This window comes from Polyodon spathula, chromosome 2 (genome assembly GCF_017654505.1).
Source record: "Polyodon spathula isolate WHYD16114869_AA chromosome 2, ASM1765450v1, whole genome shotgun sequence".
Taxonomy (NCBI): Eukaryota; Metazoa; Chordata; class Actinopteri; order Acipenseriformes; family Polyodontidae; genus Polyodon; species Polyodon spathula.
In genome coordinates this window covers 104,927,120-104,942,398 of record NC_054535.1, presented here as the reverse complement: position 1 = coordinate 104,942,398, position 15,279 = coordinate 104,927,120, and the positions used below count along the sequence as shown (strand labels likewise).

At 37.7% G+C, this 15,279-nt stretch overlaps 1 protein-coding gene across 1 annotated transcript; it reads right to left on the bottom strand.

Moving 5' to 3' along the window:
* Positions 1 to 5,954: 5,954 nt before the first annotated feature.
* Positions 5,955 to 15,239, bottom strand: LOC121306308 (protein kish-A-like). The gene is made up of 4 exons (XM_041238059.1): positions 15,165 to 15,239; positions 13,062 to 13,171; positions 8,097 to 8,131; positions 5,955 to 6,318 (listed from the first exon to the last, which is right to left on the bottom strand). Exons 1-4 carry the CDS (start codon positions 15,165 to 15,167, stop codon positions 6,248 to 6,250), a joined length of 219 nt encoding a protein of 72 aa, XP_041093993.1. The 5' UTR covers positions 15,168 to 15,239; the 3' UTR covers positions 5,955 to 6,247.
* Positions 15,240 to 15,279: the final 40 nt, after the last annotated feature.

The window sequence follows — 15,279 nt, the reverse complement described above, 5'->3', positions numbered from 1 at the left end:
TGTACCATGTTGTGTGAATTGGCCTACTTCAACCTGCAAATCCAGAAGATACATGCAAACTCCTTATCCCTATTTTGTCCTGTTTTTATAACATTTAGCAGGGAAAATGCCCAAAAGCTGTAAACATCATAAACTAGTTCTAAATGCAATTCATTTTCAACAGGCCTCTCATGACAGCATGTGATCCAACATTCGCCACACGTCATTTCTACTCCTTCTGGAATAATTTCTCACACACAGAAATTGCTTTTAGAAAAAGCAGCAACGCCTCACTTGGTATTAAAACAAAAATATAGGAGATGTAAGAGGAGTAACTGCAAAACAAACTCGACGCCCCCTGGCTCCAGAAAGCCAGGGTCACACTTGTGTTAACAATGTATTCCAGTGTCATATACAGGATGAACGCAATTACATATCAACTATATTGCTGTTCCTGGGGTAATGCATGCAGTCAGGTATATAATATAAACCCTATCTAAAACTGTTCAGAGCCAGTCATGACTTTCATGAGCTTCGTCACAAAGCCTAATTGTACCTGTGCTTCCCAAGATAGCCCTATTCATGAAGGGTGTGATACAGATTTGGCAGCTCAGCACCTCCGGCACTCTTTGGGGTCTTTTGCAATTGAGATAACTAATGCATTAAAGTGAAGAGCGCTGTGGGGGATTATCTTGCTGGAATGTGAAAACCACACACATGGTTTCCTTCTATTTAAACATGGGCCATACCTTATAAAGGTATACTGAGGCATACCAGGGGTGACAGAAAGGAGATGGCAGAAATGAAAAGAAAAAGGGAGTGTAGGAAATAGTGCTACTGACTGGGTCCAATTAATAGGAGTTAAAGCATAATTAAGCAATATATTTAGCGCTGGCGGGTGTATGAGGAAATAAACCGTTTCCAGAGTGTGTATTCAGAGTTGCACACGGCCAGCCCTACAGTCATTATACAACAAGTTTTTTCAACATACCTTTAAAAAATCAATTTGAGTGTCACAGGATGCGATTTGCTTTGCCATTGGTGCCTGTCAACAGTAGGACCTAACAAGTGTACAGCTGTTTCTTATGTCTTTCTAGGATGTTTTTGTAAAGTATTTGCATTTATGTATGACTGTTGTTTAAAAATATTTGGGACTTGTAACCTTCATGTCTTATAAGTATATGACGCTATTTTTACTGATTCACTTCAAAGTCTGTTGGACATGACTTAGAAAGATTACTTTTTCCATATCTATTCATCTGTTATAAGCCTCAGTTAGTCAGTTGGCTTCGGTCCAGCTCAATTGGACAAATCCCTGTTAAATACCGGTAAATAAAAAAGAAATCTAATGAATTATTTTGAAGAAATAGTCGCTGTAGGGAGTTTGGTGGGAATTAACAAATACGTTTGCATGTTGTCTGAAATACCTTCAGTTTCTTGTATGCTACTCATTGATTTGCATATATCTAAAACAAATGAATTGACAGTGTAAACGAGTTCAAGATATAAAGACTACATGATGGTTACACACAGGACCCTCATGGCATCTGCCTAGTATCTGTGGTGTGATTTCTTTCTCATGAGTTTGTCATTGGTTTATCAAGAACAATTTATCTCTGTTTCAGTTTGAACCCTGACATAGATATCAGCCATGTGAAAGGTGCTTTTGTCATGGGGTTAGGATACTGGCTTACAGAGAAGCTGGTCTATGACCCCAAGACAGGAGCCCTGCTGTCTCATAGAACCAGGGAATATAACCCTGCTTGCAGTAAGGTCATTATGGGCTAGTGATTCACAGCACCCGCTGATAGGTTAAACAGTGCCATGCTCAGGCAATTGGGTCTCTTGTGATACAACACTTGTGACGTCACATTGAATATTTCTGAGCCACGGACTGTGCTTCACAGCATTCAAGCAATAGCATTTCTAACGTCCAAGAAGTGATACCCAATCAGCAGGCAGGAGAGGTTACTTCCATACACTGTCGTCACACCAGGTAATGTCATATGATGTATATCAATAAGATTGGAGATATTGCTTGAGGTGGTTGCTTGAAAATAGAACTTGTTTGTTGCCAGTGAATCTCCTATGCATTGTCTTCAATGTTACACAAAGTGGTTTTATTGATGTGTCAGTTGCAGGAGTCAGAGTTTGCTTGAGCATTGCATCGTGTATTTAGGCTTTTAGTGTCGTAGAGAGGTGAGTTGCAGTGCTGTCCAAATCACAAAAATAATTTAGTTTAATGGAAGGTATTGCAGATAAAGCATATCATGATATCATGCAAGTTAAAAAAGAAAACAATTTAATTGGTTAACTGTGTGTAGAAAATGTGCTTTTCCCTTTCTGACCCTTTCAATAGAAAAACAGACATTCAGTGGCAACATGTGCTCTGCAAAGAAAATCACTATAAAAGCAACATTTAGATAACTAAAATCTCAGGCGAATAACAAGGGGAAGTTATTTTAGTCGTAACACTCAGATTAATTTCAGATGCACAGGGTTAATAGATAAGAAATAAGAGCCAGGGGATTCAATTCACTGTTTAGCCACTATCTCCCTGTGTGACCTTGGACCTAGACCTCCTTGTGCTGTCAAACTGGACAGAAGCAGGGAGCAAGCGAGCGAGTTTCTGCATCTGTTATAACAACACTTTCTGCTTTATCAGTCTTTATCATGTCCTTTTCTTCCTTCCAGGATATCCCAGTCTGCTTTAAGATTGAGCTGCTGAAGGAAGCCCCAATCCGACAAGGTTCCTGTGCGCCAAGGCCAATGGCAAGCCCCTCCAGTGTATGTCCTGTGGCGCTTTGTTTGCTGTGAAATGGGCCATTCAGGTAGTGTGAGCGTAGGCTGAGCAAAAGGATTACTTTCCACTGCGCGAGTACAATTACTGCAGACCTCTTCACATGCACTTGGCACAGGGTTGACAATGAAGTGCACTATCAGGCAATTTGGCCTGTTAAAGTGTCTATGAATGAACTAAACAGAGCACTTGTCAAGAGTATCCCCCCCCCTCCCCCACCTTAGTTTCTGAATGCATCTGGTGTTAAGGATCGGTGGCACTACTGCTGGTTATGTTCCTTCCGTCTGAGGCTCAGTCTGATAAAATCATTCAAATTAGAGGTTTCACTTCTCCGTCGGATCTGAGAGTAGAATATCTTTAGGAATTAGCATTCAGCAGCAGCAGCTTGTTTTCAAAGCCGCTGGAAACAACACGGCCAAGTAACTATCCACACTTGCAATTTATGTCCCATCTTTGCCTGTAATTTTCATACACTAAAGAAGAGGATTATTCAGACCACTAGCCATAATGAACTGTCACGGAGAGCTGAAAACCTCTCAGTAAACACTTTGAAAAGGGTGTTGATGCTAGTGGGAAAACCTTAATCGATTATGTTGACTTAACCAGCTACCCTATTTAAACCAAAATCCAGTTTATGGCAAATGTCAGTAGAGGCAGCCATTATTCAACACCAGCGCACAGTTGCAAACACAAAGCAATTTAGAAATAACCACTAGTAAACCCTTTAAAACATCAAGCAGCTGTGATTCACCTTTTACATATATGAATATACCGTCAGCTAGTTCGATAACCCGTCTATCAAACGGCACCCATCAAACATTATTGAAGCCCAAAAGAATCTGTGCGAGGCTTCATTTCCATGATCGGATTCAAGTGTTACATTGCAATTGTACAATCTTCACTGAACATGATCAAAAGAATAGTGAAGAACAAAACATTATAATAATAATCATCTGCATGGATGTCAAATAAATAAGTCTGAATACATACAACTGTATACATGCAAATAAACCAATGGTAACTAAGTAGTTGTGCACACTGCCAAGCATTGATTAAGACAGCAGACTATCCATTTTCTGTTCAACTGTACCCACTAATTGGGTTTTGACCAGCCCCTCAGTTTTTTTTCCTAAGCTAGTCAAGAGGTGTGATCAGGCAGAACTGCCTCTTTTATACACTATATACATTTTACATAGACTACAGCTATATAATAAAGCAAAAATGTTTAAGCTCAGTTATCTGCCTTCAAATCAATTTCAAAGCTATAACTTAACTATCGCTGCAAGATGCACAGCTTTATGCATATCACATATACTCAGCTACTTGCACAAACAACATTGACATACAACTCGAATAGCAGAAATACAAAGCTGCTTTACATACAAACAAGCAAAGCTGTGTGAAGCATGCTTACATTCTGAAATGAAAGTTCAGCTGCTTAACATTTACTTGTCTTGACTGATTTTTAAAAATAATGTGTGCTCTTTGAGTAAGACATGCTGAAATGTCATGTTCTGAATACCAGAGTGCTCCTTTGTTAATCAATGTGAATGGCTATACCTGTGCCAGCAGGGTTTATTAGCTGATACCAGTAGCCTGAGCCAAGGACTCGCCCTGAAGCCAGGCTAGCTGCGAGTGACTTGTGAGAAGCGGGTCAGGCCACTGAAATGCCCCCTTTCTTCTTGCCTAAGAATGTACCGCTCTGGTTTCCTTTCACAGATGGGCCTGACGCAGTCAATGTTATCCAAACAAACTGAACTACAAACAGTTTATGCTCCAAAGACTTCTAATGCCTGCAGAGATTGCACTACTGTGCCGGGTAATGAAGAAGACAGAGACCCCAAATGATGCATTTGTCTATAACCAATGTCTTTATTGACATGTTAGGATTAAAATGAGTTCTGAATAATACCACACAATTGCTTTGGTCACGGTTCCAAAGAAATGTGTGACAGAGGAGAAAGGTGCTTGAAAATGACAGCTTGCAGGGAAATTTGGGTGGAATGAACAGGCAATACAGGAGAGAAATCAATTAGGCCCCGTTTCCACTGGCTGGCGCTTCCGGCAACAAAACAATGTTGCATTGCTCGCGGCTATCTGATCAGGTCCTGCCTCTTATACTCGATGCAGACAACTGGGCTACACAGGAAGTGCATCATCCCGTAGCCAGGAGCAGGGCTTCTCACTCGGTCCTGGGGACCCCCCTGTGCCTGCTGGTTTTCATTCCAACCGAGCTCTCAATTACTTAACTAGACCCTTAATTGAACTGATAATTTTGCTGAAATAGACCTTTTTACTTGTTTTCAGCTCTTAAACAGTGGCAGAGTTCAAGTTGCTTATAAAATGTTATAGCATGTGACATTTTCTTTCTTGTTTTTCTTTAAGCTTTACTGTATTCACCAAAATTAGAAAACTTTGTTAAACTCAACAATGTTCATCTTGCTTTGGCACATAAGACTTGCTTTAAAAAAAATAAAAAATAAATAAACTCAATACCTGGCTGTGCTCTCCATCTTTACCAGATTACTTTATTTGTAGTGAGCCTATGGTTAAATATATTTGTTCAGCTGGGTTCTTTAACACAAAACACAATACGCTCCCCCAGTGACTTTTGACGTATGGCAAGAATTTCTGAGGTTGGCCAGGTTTAGAAGAAAGCATGGAAAGGCTCTTGATTTCAGTTGCTAGTTGTGGGCAACAAAAGCCTGTAGTGCCAGGTAGTGGAAACAAGTCATTGGATGCATTGATTATTTATTTATTTTAACAGTATGTAAGCAGTTATATCTATACTTCGCTTGAGAGTCATACAGTTAAATAGGGCTTATTGTAACAATAAACCAGCAAAAAGGCTTTTACTATTACTATTCAATGTTTAGACTTAGTAACAGAATAGTTTGGTTTTATTTACAGCTAGATATACTGGATGTTTATTTATTTTTTACAATAAAATCACTTCTCTTATGTGGCTTTACATTTTTAGAATTTTTAATGGAAAAATATAAAATTAGCATTAGGTATCAAAGTGTCTCACCATTAGATCTGGCGCATTACCAAAGGATGGGCCAGCTGGACTCCATTACTGTGTGCAGCAACATCCCTTGGTAAATCAGGTCCTTGCTACGGATACACAGAATGACTCAAATGTATAAAAAACTAAATACAGTGGATTTCCTACTAGGTGAAGAACTTATATTTTATTGATTTAACAGATGGAAATGAAGTACATAAAAATCCCATGGCTAGTTACAGTTTCCAGGGTTCTTCAGTGAATAATGCAGCCTTGGGTGTGTCCTTGGTCCAGTCTACAAGCACAGGGCTTAGGTATCTTCTGCGAGGTGTGCTATCTGAAGCTGAGCAAGGCCAAAGTCAGAAATGTCTCTCATGCTTATTTCAAACTTTTTCTTCTCCAGTGCCTGTCTTCAGGTGGATTTAAACAACTCCCTCACCCACCCCTGTACTCACATTGCATTACTCTGCAAACAAAATACTGAAGGCCATTATCACACAACATATAGCAACATAAGGGCTTTTTCGTTCACCTGCAAGAGACACAAAGAAGTACAATTAATGCCACCCTTATTTGATCTGCCTTTTCAGTTTAAACAAAGAATGGTTTCCTATAAAACATAATACAAAACTTAAAGAAATGCATACCTTTGTTTTAAAATGCAAAAACGTGCGGCTATTGCACAGGTGCCAAGACACAGCTGTGCAGTGCGGTATTTGAATTACTGTACACCTTTAATGCAAAACCAAAAGATCACCACAATAAAGGGGACTTGTAATGATGTACATTAAGGTTATAAGAAAATGGATGGGTTAGTGCTTTAAAAATACTTTGTAGTTTCTTGCAGCACTGAAACATTTACATTTTTTTAAATCTTGAGGAAAATGTTAGTGCTGCAAAACTGTTATGAGAAGCACTGTGTAAAAATCTGTAGAATACTAGGCTGTGTCCCCGTCACCTTTACAGGTCTCACCATACTCCATTTTGAGAAGCTCTACTCTTCTCACTCTGCAGTATTGTTCTCCTATAAATCTCCCACAGAACAAACAGAACCTGTGAACCTGCCGAAATAAAAACTGAAAACATCTTTCACTGCGTCCCCAGTGATTTTCCGTGTCAACATTTCTATTACGTTCTGCAGTGTATCGGATTTTTAAAGATACACAGATTTACCGTTAATGGGACTGCAATTTCATATTAACGACTTCTTATATTCGTCCTCCGAGAACACACTACACCCTGGATCAGATTGGAGAGTTAATACATGGGTTTCTATAAAAACACTTTTCATACAGAAAAAAGAGCCCCCACGTTGAGTAGCTTGGTTTTTTAACTCCGTAGTGTGCTACTAGAAGATAAGGGGACACTATAGCTATAGTTCCTCAGAGTGCCATCCTTTTTCTTTTGACAGCCTCTCCTGTGCCATGAAGGTTCTCACTATTTCGGTTGATAACTGAAAGCGAGAGCTAGTAAAGCCTTTGGTGGGTATGTATTTTGCACATTATTATTAATAGAAAATAATAGAGTAGAATTCTTTGTGGAGCAAGGTCAAATTTATAATTTACTATCATTAAAAAGTATTCTTGCCAAAATAGTATTTTCCCCTTTATCTGGTGATGTATATTTTTAGTGCTGCAGGAAATTCGTGTTCAGTTTAAGTTGCAAGTGCTACAAGAAGCAGAAAGACTGCTTAGACTTGCATTGTTCTTTTGTTGTGGAAAGGCACACTACAGTAAACTTTTCAGGGTGTGTTGCGTGTCATAAATCTTTCAGCTATACCATCTATTTTTGCAAAATTTGGGCGTCGACAAAGGATTTATGTATGTTATATATATATATATATATATATATATATATATATATATATATATATATATATATATATATAGATATATATATATATATATATATATATATATATAATATGTGTGTAAAAGCTACAGCTGTTTGAATACACTAGAATTTGCAATTAATAACTTAAGAATGACCCACATGGAGTGCAAGAAATGCTCTGTTGGGTACATTACAGAAGTTGTGTCTTAGAATTTGTTCTGTGATTGTAAAGTGACTGTGGCGTCATCACAGTTAAATAACTCAATTAATCTATTTGCACAAATCCATATTTACAACAATTAATCTCAAATATACAAAGAAACATAATTCCCCATGTGCCAACAGTCACATAATTCCAACCTGTCACAGTGATGCATTCAATATATACTGTAGTTGCTACAGATTTCCAATTTTCCTATGTATGTTATCACTGCATTTGATATCATACGTTTGTAAAAGGCTTTACCAAATACTTACCTATCCTGGCACACTTCCAGAATATTCCCAAAATTCTGTAAAACAAAAGAAGAAAAAAAATAACAATTAATAAAAGAAACACTACCTTGCCAAAAATCTACAAATATGAACTAATCTGGGAAGGCTAGGCTGAAATGCCACTGTAAAAAACACACACTCGCACAAAATTACATGACATTTCACAATTTCTCTTTTTATTTACATTGAATTTATTGTTTTTCCAATTTATGGCTTTTGGGCAAAGCCAAAGGCGACCAGCATTGCACATGTAAATTATTACCAAACACAGAGCAGACAAGAGTGGTTAAGATCACAATCTGCCTCGCTCATATATATTTCAGTAACTCAAAAGTACCATGTAACATGAAGAACAGTCAATAGCTTGAACTAGATTTAATCTTACAAAGGTTGCACTCAGTCATGTAAATAGAAACCATCAACACAGACCTCAGAAACTGACTTTCTAATGCAGAGCTTCTCAAATTCAATGGTGAGTAGAACTACAGTGTGTGGTTAGTATCTTAAACTTGCCCTCGTGTCCCAGCTCACAAATCCTCCAGACACAGTACTGTATGTTGGCTACTTAAAGATCATTTGGAAATCCGCCATGCAAGAAGAGTGTCTGTTCCAAAGAGACTGACAGAAACATCTTTGCACAACTGCATTTATAGGCATTGGTCTTTCTGCAACTGTATGGTATAATACTATAAATAAATGTACTTGTCTTAAAATAACTTTTTACACAATAAAAGTTTAAAGCCTTGGGGGTCCTGTTAAGAACATAAGTGCTCGTCCAGTTCCTAGTAGCTACTTGCTCTTAAAACTTTGTTGGGTCTTACCGTAAAAAAGGGCAGATCTTAAAAGGAACCTACAGGCTCAGTATACAAACATGGCTGGTCAAATCATTCTATACCCATACCACAACCTGTAAAGAAGTGTTTCTCTCCCTCTCTCCCAAGCTTATCTCCACTTAATTTGTACCTGCCCTCTGGTCCTAGGTCCTGTGCTGTGTTTGAAGTACTAGCTTGGGGTTAACTTGCTCAACTCCTTTTAAGATTTTAGAAGACTTCATGTAGCACCCTTCCTATTTTAGTTTGAGTTAGAGATGGTGTTCTAATAATATATTCCCTGTATTGGCCTCCCTTATTTCCTGTGTGCATAGAAGAGCAGCTGTACCACTTACTAATATAGGACTCGGCATAACAATAACTAATTGATTACTGGCACTTAACAAGCAAGCATCTGAGATACACAGGATCTTTGTCTAGAGCAAAAAAATATAAAAATAAAAAAAAATAACCCCCACACACAATATATCTATCTGTTTAAATGATCCAGCTCTTGAAGCCAAGGAAAGCTACACAAAGGCAGCCAAGACTCATCAATGAACAGTCTAGATAATTACCCATATTCTAAGCTACAGAAAGCAATTCATAAGAATTTGCCAGGCAGTTAAGAAAAAAAAAAAAGGTAGCTGTGTGAATAATCACATTACAGCATTACAGTCTGACTTGCTGTGAGCTTGTGGCTGAACACTCTTTCACTCCGAGACTGCAAGAACATTTTTTTACAACAGTTTAAAAAAAAAAAAAAAAAAAAAAATATATATATATATATATATATATATTACAGATACTATATTTAAAACTGCACAATTGCTCAGCTTCCCTAAACAACAAATAGTTTACTGATTATTGTGAATGAGAGAAACTTAAAACAGCAATACAATGAAATAATTTTATAATTACATTTTTTCTGTAGTCAATTTTAAGTTTGCAATACAGTATTGGTATTCATATGGGTGTTTATTAAGTTTGTTCATCTTTATGACCACAAGGGCTTTTCTCAATGGAATAGTATAAAGATTTTTATTAAAACATTATTGCTCGCTCAGTCTGTCCACCAGCTGTCAGATATCAGTGGTTCATCAGTCTAAGGCATATGTCTGATCATGGAGGAGGCAATGACAAAAAGAAAACAGAATAAATTACTACAGGGTAAATACATGAACTCATTTTGGTTGGTGATACTACAATGTAAGGAGCTTTTATCAACAGATCAAGTATGTAAAACATAAAACAAAGTCAGCAGCTACTGTTTTATTTAGTAATGTCCGCCATAAATGGTACATGTGCTCATTGTTTGCTTTGCCAGATTGGGTCATTGTCTAGCACTTTCATCAGTGGAAAAGTAATACCACAAATCATGAACCCTACACACTCTGGATCTTGGTGCTGGGGAAGAGCAACAGATGGTACTCTGACTGCTACACGCTCTCAGAAGTGGCCGTGACTGGGTGGATAACAGAATAAACTGTTGCACTGCCAAGGAAGCAACCACACGTCTTGTGTAATTTTTTTACAAAAATAAATGTTGTCATTTTTGTTTTAACTCAGTCCAATGAGAGAGACAAATAAAACAGAGAGTATTAAAAGGCTCCCCTGAGCTTAGAACAAAGAGAGGTGGTAAAATAAGCTTTGAGGCTAATTTTACACGTTATAGCATTATCATACTCTTCACTGAGGCTTGAAGAAAATAAAAATCCCTATGCTAGGAAAGCGCAGGACTGCATTAAAATAATGACTATAACGTGATATTATCTTTAGTCTGATCAGTCTTGATTACTGATTTTAATGGAAAATGTTTAGCATTAAAACCATGTTTCTGTCAGTCATCTCAAGATAAAAAGGCTCAGTACCAGAAGCAAATACCAAACCAAGGGCAAACAAAATGAATGGGAATTTAAGAAATCTTTTTTAGTCCACAAAGGACAACTGGACAGAAGTGGAAGTGTGCAAAATGCAACGGCATTCATACGTCATCGTGGAATCGTATGAAGCATAGTCTAACATCACTTAGAATTTGAAATGCCATCAATCATTTTCCTTGATCGGTAACAACCTACTTTATTTGCCCAGGTAAACCACAATGGAAATGTTATTTCCAAAATGTACTCAGTCAGCCTTTGATGACTTCTGACAAGAAAACAGCCCAAGATGCAATGATTTTTCAGATCAAGATACATACATGCTCCATTAAAAAAAAAAAAAAAAAAAAAAAAAAAAAAGTGTATTTCTATCTTTAACTGTAGAGGTATGTAATTAGTCTACCCTTTAAAACTGTGGATACTGATTTCTGGTATTTTACATCTTCTAATTTAGTCCACGTTTCTACAGTAATTGGTATATCATAAGCTCTAAACAGACAATGGGGTGACATTGAAGTGGTTTTAAAACAAAGCATACTTTATAACGGGAAACTGTTCAAAAGCTATGTAATCATACAGGTATTGGCAGTCTTGGACTTCATTTTGTGTTTGTTTGCTATTAAAATGGGTTTGTTCTTAGAGATAGATCCTCTGGCCAAGAACTAAACAACTTTTTTTTTGTTTTAATTTCTAACTGATAACAGATACAGTAGGCATCTAAACTCAATTATCTAAAATGTATTATCACTTGAATCCACTCTTTTGGCCAACACTAGTACAGACACGTGAGGTTTCTAAACAGTAGAATCTCAGTAGTTTAAAATGGTTCTACTCACCATTGAGTTTGAGAAGCTCTGCATTAGAAAGTTAGTTTCTGAGGTCTGTGTTGATGGTTTCTATCTACATGACTGGCAGCGGGGTACGTGTAAGTGCAACCTTTGTAAGATTAAATCTAGTTCAAGCTATTGACTGTTCTTCATGTTACATGGTACTTTTGAGTTACTGAAATGCACCTGAATGACTGCCCCCTGGACACATACATTTCACTTAGCATAATGTGAAGCTAAACGACTCAAATCCATGTCATTAACTCACCTGAGTGATTGTAAAGTACAAGTGGTGTGGTACAGACCATGAAAAGTAAAGGGCACTAGATTGAACAATCACTGGCAAACAGGACAAGAGTGTCATAAGAATAAAATAAATTTAAAAAATGTACGAACGAGAGGAGGCCATTTGGCCCAATACTGCTCACCCAGTTCCTAGCTGATTGATCTCAATCAGGTCTTAAAGGGTCCAATAATTCAGCATCAACAACATAGCTAAAAAACCAATTTCATACCTTCTGTCCTACAGTAAGTCTCTCTCCACTTAATCTCCAATTCTGTCCTCGGGTTACGATTTCCGTACTGTGCCTGAAGTATGTTAGGGTCAACTCATTTAAATTATGTATTTTTTAAAACTTCAATGAAGTTCCTCCCTAATTCTCCTTTGTTCTCAGCTGAAGAACTTCAGATCTTTTCTTTAAACCCTGGGACTAATCTGGTTGTTCTTTGTTGGAATCTCTAAACATACATATGCAGATGCAAAGTTATGTAATGTATTTTATAAAAGATAAACTGTACAAGATTTTTTTCATTTTTATTAAAAAAAAAAAAAAAAAAAAACTCTCCTCACTGCAGCAATTCCACACACAGCTCAGGAGAACAAGGTTCAGCGGGTATCCTCTACGACCGAGCCAGCTTCCTTTTACACCCAGGAACTCAGCGAACTACTGACCTCTGGAGGACAAAGGCCAGGTGTCCGCTTTTGAGCTCACTGGGTGCCTGGCAAGCAGGGTTCCCTGTAGCACGATGAAACAGTGAAACAGTCCCCGACGGTTTTGCCTCCCTAACCCACGGGAGCACCAGAGCCAATGGGACACTCACTTTGGAGTCCCCAGCGAAGACCAGCCTACTTCGCACAGCCAGAACACGAACCTGAACTGTATGACTCCCCCTGCGGCTGTGCTTTTACCAGGTGAGCCACTCGGAAACCCCTCCTGTATAAGATTTTTAACATGTTTATTATACATTTCACTTTAGAGGAACAGTTGTGCACTCAATGACTAGCGTATATGGGATTTCAGAATTGCTGATAGACCACAAACACTTCCGTGTTGTATGCAATTTTATTTATTTATTTTTTTTTAAACTTTGACATGTTTATAATAAAACAAACCATGTGGCTGCTGTAACTGTCAATGAACTTGCCCTTACCCGGATTTGTTTTTATCCAGAATGCTGGGAGCCAGGGCTCTGATGTAAGCGCAGGTACATATTAACAGCAGGATGACCGTCAATAAGCTCTGGAAGTTGAAAATGGCAGACTGCAAAACAAACAGGCAGAATTGAGTATTTAAAGGTTTAACAAGGAATAGTATTTTTTGGTTTCCATTATGGCAAAAAGATAACATCTCTCCAATATGTGCACTCCTTTATGTGAATGGGGTTTTAAAGGGGATGAAAAGTGCTATCTTTTTTCTAACAAGCACATGGTCTTCATGAAATAAAACGGCAATGAACATTCCTAAAAGGCATTAGCTGAAATGCTGTTTGACAATTTGATGAGTACATTTCTGGACAAAGCGTGACTTTACAAAGTGCCACCCCTGAGAAGGCGGCTACATGTGGGGAAGGGAAAGTCTTGAACTTTGTGTTAGTACTGTATTTATTGTGTGCATTTCATGTGTCAAGATCGAAGATCATACCGTAATGATTCCTTCTAAATACTACCAAATAAGCAAAAAAAAAAAGTTTCTTGAAAAAGAAAAAAAAAAAAGGTTTGTTTCAGCTTTCAAATAAAGATGTATAAACTTTTGTTGCCTTAACACAGTAGCAATTAACTTGAAACCTTATCATGTAGGAAAAAAACTGTATTATTTTTGCAGTCTTCAGCCTCTAGGATACCCTGTGGTGTTGATGGTCTTTTCCTAGAAAACCCTTGGAAAAAAAACACACTTTTACATTCCTGAATCCCTGCCAGAATAGACCCTGCTGTGTCTGTCCTGCTCCGCACTGTTATGGTTCATCAGACTCTCTCCCATCATCATTTAATTCCAAGAATTGTCTCAGGAGCAAACAGATGTGCCATTATAGTCATAAAAGACTTCCAGGTGATGAATAGGACTCCAAAGGGTGGCTGATCTTTCGTCTGCTCCCAGTCTCCAGAGACTTATGCAAATCTGTTACTTTTTTTTTTCAGACGTCACTATATTTCTTATTAATAGTGTTGTCACAGCTGGTGACAAAGTTGAAAGTTCAGTTTGTCAAGGCAGATAAACAAATGGGGAGTTTATGTGAAAATAATATATTTTAAGCATTTACTTTGACACTTGTCAATCTGTATAAAACTCTGTTTCTGCCTAAAGAGTATTATTTGCAAAGCTGCTGTTATTTTTCAACACTCTGTTGCTTGAGACCCTAACACTTACACAGCAAACAGGGTACAGGAAGCAACTTATTTATCAAGTATAGACAATAGCGGTGTAACACATCAAGGTTTTTAATGGGAAAACTGCTAGCCAGTGGGATGAGAAACTGACAGACTGGCAATAACATACACCGCAGGCTGGGAGCATTACAGCTCACTGGGGATCACGAAGGGGAACATTTTTCCAGTACAAGGTGAAAACTGCAGACAAAATATGTTTAAGCTTTTGTTATATAAAAAAAAAAAAAAAGTACTCATTCAAAGAAATCTTCATAAAATGTTTTGTAATAACATGCTGGGGAAAAAATGTTTAGGTAAACAGTCTTATGTATTTATTTTTCCATTCCTTCTACACAACGGTTAGAGAATTAGACATGGTGTGTTAATATAATTCTGACTCGACATGTAATCACTGTACACAGCAACAAGTCATCAAAGTGCGTTTCTTAAGTGCATTTGTATGGACAGAGAAACAATCTAATTATATAAATGCATGAATACAGACACGTACATCAACAGGTACTTAAACTACACTAAATTACACTATTACATCCAGGAATGTGACAGACAGGCGTAGTACATCACCATATGTTTTATTTTATTTATTTTTAACTTTCAGCGACGCTGGCTGGGCACAAGAAAATAACAAAAATTAAGAAACATTTTATGGCTGCATAGTGTTTTGATGTTAAACTTTATTAAATGCTCCTGTCTACGATTTTCTTGATTTCATACAGTCCACGAAATAGGTCGTCTAATTAGCAAGCAGTTCTGTCGGTTTAATAACATGGGGAGCAATAAACGACACGTTGTAATGAGTAGCAATAGGAATGAATGATACATATCGTGCAAGTATTGTTTTAAAAGGTTATAAACAGCACATTTCTTACCATAGCGAAAACGTTCTTACAGCCACCTCACACTTCCTGTGTATCCCTGGAAATGACGTATTACAAGTAGCTTCTGTGCCTACATATGATTGGCCAGTTGGCCACAGTAGGTCCG